At 45.8% G+C, this 12693-nt stretch overlaps 1 protein-coding gene across 13 annotated transcripts in view; it reads right to left on the bottom strand.

The window, feature by feature from the left end:
- Positions 1–12693, bottom strand: part of MAGI1 (membrane associated guanylate kinase, WW and PDZ domain containing 1) — a 483098-nt gene that overhangs the window by 40340 nt on the left and 430065 nt on the right. For all 13 annotated transcript variants that reach the window (XM_081183947.1, XM_081183951.1, XM_081183950.1 and 10 more), the window contains one exon: positions 2622–2838. In XM_081183947.1, the coding sequence (XP_081040073.1) occupies positions 2622–2838 (217 nt within the window). The remainder of the gene's footprint in view (positions 1–2621; positions 2839–12693) is intronic.

The following is a 12693-nucleotide window of genomic DNA, read 5'->3' on the forward strand; positions in this document are numbered from 1 at the left end:
GAGCTCATCCATCCATGCAGGTCTGCAGTTTGAAATGTGGGGCTGCTGAGGACTTTTATGTCCCACTCTGCCAAAGTTGGTCTCTTAAAAGGCTTGGGTAAGAAATCACTTTAGAAGAAGCTACCGTGAGTGCAAGAACCCCCTTTCTTTTTAAAGGTGGCCCTGGAGGAGTCTGCTCCACCTTCTTCAGCCCCAAAGTGGAAATAACTTCTAACGTTAATGGGAGGAACTCCACCGTTTTCAAGAACCGCCCTGCCCCAAACCCCAGCCACTTGCAAAGCATTTGCGCAGTGGTGCGAGTGAAAATACATAGACTGGTCCACAGCGGGAATCTCTTGGCTATTAATATTCCTCCGGACTGTACCTGAACAAGACTTGACGACCTTAAAATGCCCTTTCCTCTATGCTATCCAAACTAGGCCAGGCTTCCCTGTCATCTGCACATACCACATTTTTTGAGAGAGGCGTCCTTGCTGGTGCCTTATCCAGCACTCAGATGTCCCTCATGGAACTTACATAAGGTACTGACCACCCTGACCAAAGTGGCTCTTGGACCACTAGCCTCCATCGCCCTGTGGCTAACTTTCAAAGTGGCATTTCTAGCGGCCATTACATCAGCTCAGAGCGCAGCTGAGTTGGAGGCACTGTGGTGTTAGGAGACCTGTTTTCTTCAGGCAGATAAGGAAGCCCTTTGCCCAGACCTCTTCTACATACCCAAACTCAATTCTGCCTTTCAAAGAGCCCAAGAATTAGTTTTGCTTTTGTCCTAATCCTTCTCACCGTACAAAAAAGGTGTTGCATTAGTAAAGCATGAGAAGGAGATGTGATTTTTTTTTCTTTGCCAACTCTCTCTTTCAATGCAGCTCCCTGCAGCCCGCCCACCCCCCACCTGAATATCCATTTCATAGGGCTGAGGGACTGGAAGGTGGCAGGGGGGACTGAAGGAGGAATCGGGGGGGGGGAACCCTCTCATCTTACATTAGCAGATGCCCCTGCTAGATCAAAAGTAGTCCCACGAACAAAATGGGGGCACGAGATTTTGTGAAAACAATTCCTGAGAGCAGAAGATCGTGTGAGGATGGGTTGTGTATCCAAGCCATGCCCAGAAAAATAAGAAAAGAAATGAATGTTGTGAAGGAAAACAGAAGAAACACAAGATATCATGCTGCTAAAATACATTTTCCAGTATTTTCCCAAAGCCTCTGCTTCCAAGTTCTTCCCTTTTCTTTTTTTAATGACATTTTATGTAACAGATTCAGCTGCTCAGCCACTCAGATGACTCCAAACTATGCAGAAACCCCAAGTCTACAAGGTGAGCAGCGTTTTGTGATGGGAGGTTGCTTGAGAGCTGCTTCACTCTACGGGATGCCACATAACTCTACTAGTGTAACTAATGCTCTACAGATTGCAACTGAAGAGGAAAAGGAGGTTGATTTTCTTTGAAGAAAAGGGGGTTGATTGAAACCCATTTTGTATTCTCGGAGGCAAATCAAAACCCTGCTGAATTATTAGTGTGGTGCATCTATTAATAACCGACAATAAAAGTTGTTTACTGTATCTATTCGACCTCTGCATTGTTGAAATAGCACACAACGATAAAGGCAAGCATGGCTTGGCAGCATGTGGGTCAGCTAGGCAGTGCTGTCATTAATTCAGCAAAATTATTCCTTTGGCCTTAACCTTTATACCTGCAAACAGCGAGACTGAAAACTTTTTAAAGGACTTAATGCAGTGCTTTTATTCCGGGGGGGGGGGGGACACAGGGGTACGCATATCCCTAAACATTTTGTGAATCTAACTTAGGCCTCGCTGAGGGGCAGTATTTCAATACGAGTAGGATAATGAGAGTACCCCTAAAAGTTTTGTTTTTTTTAAAAAAAGCACTGACTCTCTCTCCCACTCTCTGAATGAAGGAATAACTGAATAGGCATTGAAAGGGCATGACATTCCTACAAGTTGCCAAGCCATACTACAATACTGTGAGGCTATATTTCAACTACTTCATGAATTAAGAGCTTAGAAGGATTGGGTCCACAAGTGTCTGCAGCACAAAGCTTGGAAAGCAATTTGTGCAACCTCTTATATTATGCTTGTCTGACATTTCCCCGTTCAGAAATTGATTTCTTTTAAAGAAGTAAACGCTGAAGAACAAGAAAAGATATCAATACTGGCATACTGCGCCGCAAAGTTCATAGATTCATAGGATTGTAGCGCTAGAAGGAGAATCATCGAGTCCAACCCCCTGCAATGCAGGAATATGCAGCTGTCCCACATGGGGATCGAACCTGCAACTGTGGAATTATCAGCACCATGCTCGAACCAACTGAGCCATCCAGGCTGACAGAAGCCAAAGCTCCTTCACCACCATCAAAAAATGATTAATGTCAACCACATGTAAACTGCTGGTCTCTCTGGCTCCTTGGCACTGTATTCACCCACCCCATGCCCATCTTCAGCAATGCTCAGCTTTGCTCACTTTCATCCTATCCAGAAATGAATAGACATATCTATCCCCCCCCCATTCTAGGGGAGGGGAGAGGGAACTCCCCTTAAACCAAGAGTTACAGAATGCAATGATCTAGAGCAGCTGCCAAAATAATGAAGTCTCCTTTGATACTCACGTCGGCTTTCATACATGCTCCTGGACTGGGCCCAGATTTTGAATGGATCTGGCTTCTTCTGCCCAGCGTTGTCTGGTTGCTCCGCAGCTGGTGCTTCGGTGGCAGGGTAGTCGGGAAGCACCTGGGTGCTGCGGACAGGTGAAGCGGTGTGGGTGCTGTGGTGGCTGGAGACGCTGTGCTGAGAGCTGTTTTGGCTGTCTTTCCTTTCAAGTGGTTGCTGTAAGGAAGGAAGCCAGAAAAGAAGGGGGAGGGGGAGGGGGAATCCCAAGAAGGTTAATGGCCTGCAACTGAGCCATTCCCCCACTGCTTTTCCTCTACGTTCAGCATTTCTGCGTGCTCCTGCGTAAATACATAAAGTCCCTCCTTGGGCTTCTACCATTTCCAGTTTGTGCTGAGAGCAGGTGAATTTCCCCAAGGATAGGCAGATGGAGAGACAGGGGGATGCACAAAAAGGGAAAGCCATTCATCACACACACAGAGAGAAAACCATGCAAGCTTTCATATGCCGACACAACACAAATCAAGGTTTCCTTATGCATTAGTATCGCCATATGTTTTCGCCCCCAGTTAAGAACACAATCTAAAATCTAGCAGCGGTGCAGAGCATCAGTCAGAACTGGACAATACCAGATAAATAAAAATGCTTCCTTTGACATGCATGCATGCTCATGCGCATTCAGGATTTCTCATGCATGCAGCACAGCCTTTTGCCTGCCACCAAGGACAGGTTGACCAGGACCTGTGCTGAACCTGAAGAAGTGGACAAACGAAACTCCATTACTAGAAATTAATCTGAAAGATACAGGCCCCCCTTGTTTTCTGTTCTGAACTCAACTTCCTCTAGGGAAACTCTGTTAGACACAAACACACACACACACACACACACAGACACACACCATGCACCCTCCATGTGAAAGCCATGCCCCATACGAATGGACCTGCAGCCAGATCCAAAGAAGGGGGTTGCAAATTCACGCAAGCTGTGATGGAGATGCAAGAAACAAAATGGACCAAGAGCAACATCAGATGAAATTCCCAAACAGATGAAATAACTCTAAACCAAAATTGGGAGTAAAGAAGTTAGGAGAAATTGGGCTGAATACTGTACTTAAAACTGCTGCAAGACTGAAGCATGCCAAAATTCTTTGCAACCTGGGAAATGATCTATAATGAAATGAAAAAGGTACTTAAATGTACTTTCCCTAAAAAACCAGAGGCCTTTCTCTTGGGCATCGTCGGCCAATTGGTGTCAAAGAGGGATAGAATTTTTTTTATGTATGCTACAACAGCAGCAAGAATACTCATCGCAAAGTATTGGAAGACACAAGATCTACCCACTCTGGAAGAATGGCAGATGAAAGTGATGGACTATATGACATTGGCCGAGATGACAGGCAGAATCCGTGACCAAGGAAAAGAGACGGCGGAAGAAGAATGGAGAAAATTCAAAAGTTATCTTAAGGACTATTATAAACTTGATGAATGTTAGAGTGCTGTGGTTTTTAGGAATAAAGGGATACAGCGATATAAGGTCAGAATACAGAGATGACTAAGATGACAGAGGTTGGAAAGGAACAATTGGGAGTTGCTATATGGACATTGGGATGCAGAAAGGGGGGGTATGGGGGAGTCTCAGAAAAGAGGTCTATGAAAAAAGGTTATGAAATTATACGTGTTTGTATGTCTTTTTAAGTGTTTGTTTGTTCTTTAAAATTCTGTAAAACCAATAAAAATTTCATAAAAAAAACAACAAAATTCTTTGCAACCTAAGCTCCAGTAAATGGGCAAGCGGGAAATTTAAATTCCCATGTCTCAATTTCCCTTCACTTCCACCGATTTCTATTAGAACATGAAGCATCAGACAAAAACTTCGTTGTGGGAATAATGTTTGACAACTCTAGATAACTGCAACTTTTGGACAATACATTTTACATAACATTGTCTATCTTCTTTTTAAAGTTAGAAGTGGTTGACCTGTGCCCTTTTCTAAGGTCACAAGACTTTACAATAAGCCAGTACTGGAGCAACGTTATGTCCCCATATTAAAACATTTGCCCCATGCAGGTATTCGAGAAGTATCACATAAATTACAAATAGTAAGTAGAATTCCCCTTTATTTTTTTATTTTAAAAAACCAACCCAGTGGTTTTCAAACTCTTTACTCTGGAAATCTCCGTCTATCGCTGATTTATCTGCCAAGGAACCATTGCAGAGGATTCCAGAACATTTCCCTGAGGTATGCTTAATGCTTAAGTTCACGTGGAGTGCTCAACACTCCTTTCGGACATGGTCACCTTCCAATGGAACACAGCATGCTCAACAACGCTCCCAATCCTTTCCTGCAGCAACTCCTTGTAAGTGGAGAGCAGTAATAAAAGGCAAATTGTCATTCAGGGAAGCCTGCGTGCCTTCACTAATCTTCTTGAGGACACTTAGCTAGGATTTCCAAAGAATTCCCAACAACAGAGCTTGAAAAATACTAAATTAAGCATCTGACTGCTCAAATATTCTTCACGTCCCCTCAAAGCATAAACATAATTTCGTATTAACAGAAGAGGAGGCGCACCCAACAGATAAAACACATGTAAATTACAAAGACTGCAGGCTGGAACCAAGACCTCTTTTACAAGAGATACAAACAAAAAAACAGGGCTTAGGGAAAACAGGCCTCTAATTCTGCAGCCCTATTCGTGGGCTACAATAGGTCTCCTCTCCTTTTCTGGCTGTTCTTTAGGGGAGCATCTGCAAATAGAGCGAAATATTCACCCAGCCCATCTCAGCAGGACATCGGGCAATGTTGGCACATATAATCAGGGCCAGCCCAATACATTTTGGCACTGGAGGTGAACCACAAAATGGTGCCTCTCCTCACCAGGGAAGAAGGGGTGAGTGAAGATCTAGACTGGGAACAAATCAACCTTACCCAATGGTTGAAGTGGGAATCAAAGCTGTCACGGTGGGAAGGGTGAGGGACTCTATTGGAATCACATTGGGAGGGTGAAGACCCTAGGAGACTCCAGAGGACATCCCCCGCCATCTCCTCCCTAGGGGTGGGAGGAAACTAGCAACTGCCCCTATGAATCCTGCCGCCCGAGACAGTCACCTCGCCTTGCCTCATGGGTGGGCCGGCCCTGCTTGTGATAAACCTCCATGCTATTCCCCAACATTTGTTCCAATCTCAGTGGAGCGAGGAAGGGATAAGCCTCCATTCTCTGGGTGCTACCTTCTCAGTAAGAATCACCTTGCTGCAGTGGTAGCTAATTAAGGTGAAAAATGAAGAGATAGCTACACATGTCAGTGGAACATGCAATGTGGCCCTTCCTCCACAGTCTCTGCATGAACTATACTAAATACTAGCAAGCAGGAGCAGAGCTGGGCAGAGAAAGCAAAGTAGCGTTGACTACCGCCACTTCACTAGAAGCTCTTTGTGACCGAAAACGCTGTGTTCTATTTAACAATAGTTTTGAATATAGCTGTTGGTTGGAGGGGCGTGGCAACTCCCGAGAGCAGAAATTGCTTCGGAACGCTTTATTAAGCTTTATTGATGTCTGCTGAAGCTCTTGACCCACCAATGGCATTTCTTTAAAATGATATACTCTCAAGTGACTTGAATTTGAAATTAACTCTCGACTTCAAATGACATTTTGAGCAGCGTGTGTGATATCTCCGATTTCTCCACCCGTGCTTTTCAGGTGCTTTAATGCTGTCGACAATTTATTTCCCCAGCAAATATGGCTAATTCCCACTTGGCTAAGAACAATAATATGGAAGTTTGGGACAAACACTGTGAAAACCACCTTCAGATATAGACAAATGTTCTTTCATCGAAGTACACTAGCATAAGACACTGCAGATACCCTTTTGGGTGTCCACACTCTTGCCACAGGAGTTATAAAGATGGGAACAAACCACCATCTATAATTGCATATGCCAAATTTCAGGACGACCGGATCAGAAAGATGGTTTGAAACGCCCTCGGCCATTTTGAAAGCTGGGTAGCAAAATAGGAAGTAAAAGATTAGCCCAGCCTTGCAGATAAATTGGGGTGGAGGCAGTTGTTCAACCGATCTAGTTACCTGAGCCTTTCTCCCTCATCCTGCTCCCTCTCTTTTGCACCTCCAAAATACAGTGAAGAAACTATTTCTCTCTCTCTCTCTCTCTCTCTCTCTCTCTCTCTCTCTCTCTCTCACACACACACACACACACACACACACACACACACACTGGCAACTTTTAGGACCCAGGTGCTGTTTCTCAAGAGGGCAGCCAAGGGGCAAAACAGCCTCAGTCTACCTTTCCCTCTCTCTCAGTAGCAGCATCACTATAGAGACTGAACAGATAGATGTTCATTCTCCCTCTCGCTTCCCTTTACTGGAGGAAAGTAGGGAGGCAGAGAAGGAAAGAGAGACCAATCTACCTGCCAGCTCAGTTCCACTGGTCCAGATTGACCCCGTGTCTGTCCTTCTCCTTTGCAGAGAGTCTTTCTTCCCTTCAATCAAACAAAACAGAGGTAGTCGAAATTTTAAAAATTAAAAAAATTGTCCAGTAGCACCTTAGAGACCAACTAATTCTTAGTTGGTCTCTAAGGTGCTACTGAACATTTTTTTAAAAAAATTCAACTACATCAGACCAACACGGCTACCTACCTCTAGACCAGTGATAGCCAAACTTGGCCCTCCAGCTGATTTGGGACTACAATTCCCATCATCCCTGACCACTGGTCCTGTTAGCTAGGGATGATGGGAGTTGTAGTCCAGAAACAGCTGGAGGGCCAAGTTTGGCCATCACTGCTCTAGGTGACTTAGGCCAGATGACTTGTGAGCTGGTTGATCCACAGAAGGGCCGAATCACACTAAGGCACCCTTTGCATCATTCTTCCCCCACCGCTGCATCAGCAGAGCTACCATGAGCTCAAAACCTTCCTGGAGCATGCAGCTTACACATCACTTTATCTTTGGGGTGGGAAGGGTGTACCTGCACCACATCAAGCCTCTGAGCGACTCAAGGGTGTACTAAATGATATGGTTTTGATCAAATGAATAAAAAATAAATATTTTTTAAGGCAGTATGAACTAGGGGCTTACATTTTAACACACCATGTGAGGCTTTTCTCCTTTGAGACGCTGCTGAAGTGGTATGGCAGCCACTTCCCCATGGGTTTATTTCATGTGGCTACTTAACACTGAAAGGTCTGCCTCTATGGGTGGGGCCCATTTCATGGGTCCTTCCCACACAGCAGAATCTGGCATTAGAAAGGGTGAAAGGGGACACAGTTTACTTTGCCCATGTGATAGCAAGCTTTTATTTTAGAATGATTTTAGCATGCATTCCAAGTGGGACATGGACACACTCTGGGGGGGCTAGAAACATTTCTCCTATTAGATACTGTCCCTTTTAAAGTCAGCCGTATTAGATGTTAGGCACCCACAATGGACATAGAGAAAAGAGAAGCTGCTTTTAAAGGCTGGAGATCCTTTTTGTGTGTGTGCAGCAGCCTGTTTATACAGTCAAGGCAGAAACTTCATTAAACTGGAAATGGAGAGATACAGAAACACATATTACCAGCTGCATAAATAAATCCATGAAATGTGTTTTTCCTCTCACAAGAGATCATTTCTTTGAAATCTGCAAATCTAGATTTTGTGTCATAAGACTAAGCAACAGAAACCATACTTAAGAGAAATTAAAAATTTAAGATAATGTGGAAATGCCAAACAATTCACTGAATTTTCACATATAAATCTTCAGGGGAACATGGGAAGCTGTGTTCTATTGACTCGGACTACTGGTACATCTATCTCAGTATTATCCACACTGCAAGTGGCTATCCAGGGTTTCAAGCAGAGACCATGGCCAGGCCCAATCGGGGATTACTGGGGATTGAACCAGGGACCTTCTGCATGCAAAGCGGATGCTCCCCTAAGATGCCACAGTGGTTTATCCCACCTCACAAGATGCATCATATGGACAGGAAGGGGCCACTATGGTAAAGGGTGGCACAGGAAACACCTAAGAAATACTAGAGTATTTAAATAAGGTGCTACTAGTCTGCCTTACTTTTACTGATGTAAGGAAGAGTGCAAAGGGTCATTTTATTTTTATACTTGGCTAGGAGAGAGAAGAAATGCCTCCTCATGTCCACACTGGGAAATCCTTTCAGATGTGCCAGATATCCAGTTGTGATCTGTGGACTCTTATTTCACTTCTGCCAGAAAGCACATAATCAAGTGCGGTCTGCAGATAAAATTGACAAGTTGTCTGTCTCCAAGCTTGCTAATCTACTGTCACGCCTAGTCATCTCACTTCATCCAAGACCCTGTTTCTTTCATTTTGTATATTTACGGACCGCATATATACTGTACACACCCACCATGGTTGAGGAGTGGAAGAGAGCCCATAGTTGTGGGAATCCAAGGGAGATGCAAGAAGGGAATTGTGGGTGCCCAAGAGGGCTTTGTCAGCAAAGGATGGACTGCCCAGTATCAGAGATGGGAGAGGGATTTGTTCCCTAAACCCAACAAGGTCCCTAAGAACATCACTTCACTTTCTGCTTTTTAAGTGAGTGGTATCCATTCATGTTTATGGAGACAAGTGAGCAGCAGTTAGCATGCACTCATTAGAGGACCCTAGGTGTCCTGAAGGAGGGCCCACCCTTAACAGTATCAGGTGGGCATAGCAGCAGCAATACCGCCTGTCATATTATTAAGTACTGCAGCCGACTCTGGCCATTTTAGTTCCCCCATATACCTCTGGAGCAACACTATGTCACAAGCTCCAGAGGAGGGGTGTCAGAGAATTAAAAGTGGCAAGTGCAAACCTTTCCTTTGCCAAGTGCTGAGAGGCCTGGTTGGTTTGGCAGCAGACCTCCCTAAGGGTGCTGCCCATTGGCAAATGCCCAATGCTGTGGTTGGCCAACATCGGAGCAGCATGCATCATCCAAGCACGGTAGGGTGCAATGGAAGCTCTAGTCCAGTTGTGAGGTGACCATGCTATGGGAGCCAGGGGAGTGTGGCATGAATTCATCTCTCTCTATGTGTGTATACACACATATATCATGTCTGTATATATCATGTCAACGTGCAAAAGCTATAGACAAATATGGAGGATTGCAAGCAACTAACTTTTACTGAGAGTAGACCCAATGAATGTAATAGATGCCAGTTGATAATGCTCGTTGATGTCAGTGGGTCCATTCTGTGTAGGCTGAGCATTGGCTACAACCCTTCAAACCACTGCATTGGTAGTAAGATGAACTAGATGACCACTGAGGTCCCCTTCAACTCTTATGCTTCTGCATAGTAATGATGTTGGTAACCTTCTGTGTACTTTAGTGTCACCAGAGATTTTGACTGGGATGGGGGGGGGAGAAGTGAATGGAATCAAGATACACTGCAGCCAAATCTCTAATGCTTCTCCTTTCTGTAAGCTGAAACCATGCAGCAGTGCTACCCTACAGGTCTGCAACAAATTATTGGGCTAAAGAAGTTTTTGCCTGATGTTGTGATACATTCCAAACATGCTGCTACCTAGAAAAGCGTAGCAGAGCTGAGCATCTATAGGAGAATGGATGAGGGCTCAGTAGACATATTAGCAAGTGACTACACCGAGATTCAAATGAAGGCCACTTTCAGCATGATAAACATTGTGAGAAAGGAGAAGGGGTGCAGCATATTTTCATAAAGGAAAGCTACCTTCCCCACTCATTGTCTCCCTTACTAGAATTTGGTTGCAAACTGATAATGCAGCAGCCCTCTTTGAACAGCTCTCTTTCCCCCAGATCGTCAGCTGTCTTGGGTATATAGTTCCTGGTGGACTACTCTTGGTTGTTTTTCATTCGCCTACGGACCCTCCTTTCTTCCTGTGTTGCAAAGAACTATCAGCACTGAGATTCCCAGCTGCTGGGGTCTCAGACTGGCAGCCACGATCTTTCTTCTTCCATTCACACATCCATTCATTCATAGGAAGCAAAAGACAGTTGGATCTTTGTGGAATGGGCTGACACCAATATTTTGGATCGTGGCAGCTGGGAATTTAGCTATTGGCACAGGCGGGTATTCCACAACAGCTTGCCAGTCTTAAAACAGGCTCGTGGACCCTCCTGGAGAAAAGGGAAATTTAATATCGTACTTCTTGTTCACTTTTTTGAGGGCCACATTCCCTTGTGGGTAATCTTCCAGGGGCCATTCTGGCTAGACAAAAGACTCCAGGAGGGCACGTAGCAAGTGGGATGGAGTCAGGGGAGGGTCACAGCCTGGGGTGCATCCTAAGGGCCAAAGAGGTGTGGGATTAATGCTTCCCACCGCTGATTGGCTAGAGACAGCCTGCACATGCATGATAAAGGGGAATGATCCTTCCACATGTTGATGTCTCGACAGGCATCTTTTATTTTCTTTAAAAAATCTTGCTACTTAATTTGAAATCACAGGTGCGCAGGGGTAGATAGGACACCTTAGGAGGCAGGTGCTTCTATGAGATTTACTGGAACCGTATTTTCCTGGCAGTGGTATACTTGCTAGGCTGTAAGCCTGCTTCTTAAGGTCTCAAGAAGGCAGCTTCTGCATGTGCCATAGAGGGGCAGATGGGGCTCATAAACCTGGGAAGGCAGCCCATCTAAGAGAAGTAAAACTCTGATCCTAAACCTCCACTGCTTTTCAGGGTATCTTCAGGAGAAGAAAAGACTAAGGAGTAAACCCCACACAAATCTGGAGTGGAGTCCCTAAAATGGTTGTTGGTGCCTTCCAACAACTCTTGCAACCAAACATATAGCTCTGCTTTCCCATCAGCGAGACCAAGAGAAGGGTCATTGCCTGGGCAGTCCAGGACCTCCATCCACACTGCCCAGGCTTGCGCCCCAGGGAGGTCACTTTGGTGCTGCTAATGCAGCAGTTTGACCCCCCCCCCCACCTCTTGAGACAGATGGAGGCCAACAACAATACATACACAGTTTGTGCCCTGGCATCAACCATACCGATACATTACATGCAAATTTGGCCTTCTAGTGATAATCATTACCTGCAAAATATGGCCCAGTTCACATGATGTGCTAAGAGAATCCCTAGCTTAACGGCCCTCCGAACCTCTCTCTCTGGCCCTTGGCCCTCTCCCCAGGCCATAGACCCTCTGCAGCCAGAGCCCTCGCTGGCCCTGTTTCACATTGTACTTGAGTGTTTTTGCCTGGCTCCTTGAACTTTGATAATGGCTATTGCTTGGCTGGATGGAGGAAACAGCGGCGTATTTAAGTGTGTACAGAATCTAGCCTTCTGCACCAAGGCAAAAAAAAATCTGCATTCATTGCTCTGCCCACTTTTGCCTCTGGCCCCGCCCACCACTAGTATGCAGCTCCCAGAAGGTAATGGCTGAAAAATGGTTTTCTACCCCGGGTGGCGCTGTGGGTAAAACCTTAGTGCCTAGGACTTGACGATCGCATGGTCGGTGGTTCGAATCCCCGCGACGGGGTGAGCTCCGGTTGTTCGGTCCCAGCTCCTGCCCACCTGGCAGTTCAAAAGCACTCTTAAGTGCAAGTAGATAAATAGGGACCACTTTAAGCGGGAAGGTAAACGGCGTTTCAGTGTGCTGCGTTGGTGCTGGCTCGCCAGCTGCAGCTTTGTCACGCTAGCCACGTGACCCGGAAGTGTCTTCGGACGGCGCCGGCTCACGGCCTCTAGAGCGAGATGAGCACGCAACCCCAGAGTCGGACACGACTGGCCCGTATGGTCAGGGGTACCTTTACCTTTACCCCAGATGTAGTGAGGCCACACAAACATGCAGGCTCCTGGAGAGGGCTTTGCAGCTGCCCTTGCTAGTCCGTTTTGCTGCCACACTGCGGTGAGCTAAATCAAGGCTTGGCTTGGTGCATCTTCCAACTTAGGACTCTTGGTTAACCAGTAAACTGTGGCATGAACAACTCCTGGCTCCAGCTGATGGCTAGTGAGTAGGGGGTCGTTCATCACAAGTCCTCGCATGGACAACACACGAAATCAAACCTTGGCTTAGCACAGCACAGCAGTCACAAGAACCAGGGCAAAGTGGCGGCGGAAGCTTCTCTGGGAGGCTGCAAGTCCATGCAGTCTCA

This window comes from Podarcis bocagei, assembly GCF_964188305.1.
Source record: "Podarcis bocagei genome assembly, chromosome: 2".
NCBI lineage: Eukaryota > Metazoa > Chordata > Lepidosauria > Squamata > Lacertidae > Podarcis > Podarcis bocagei.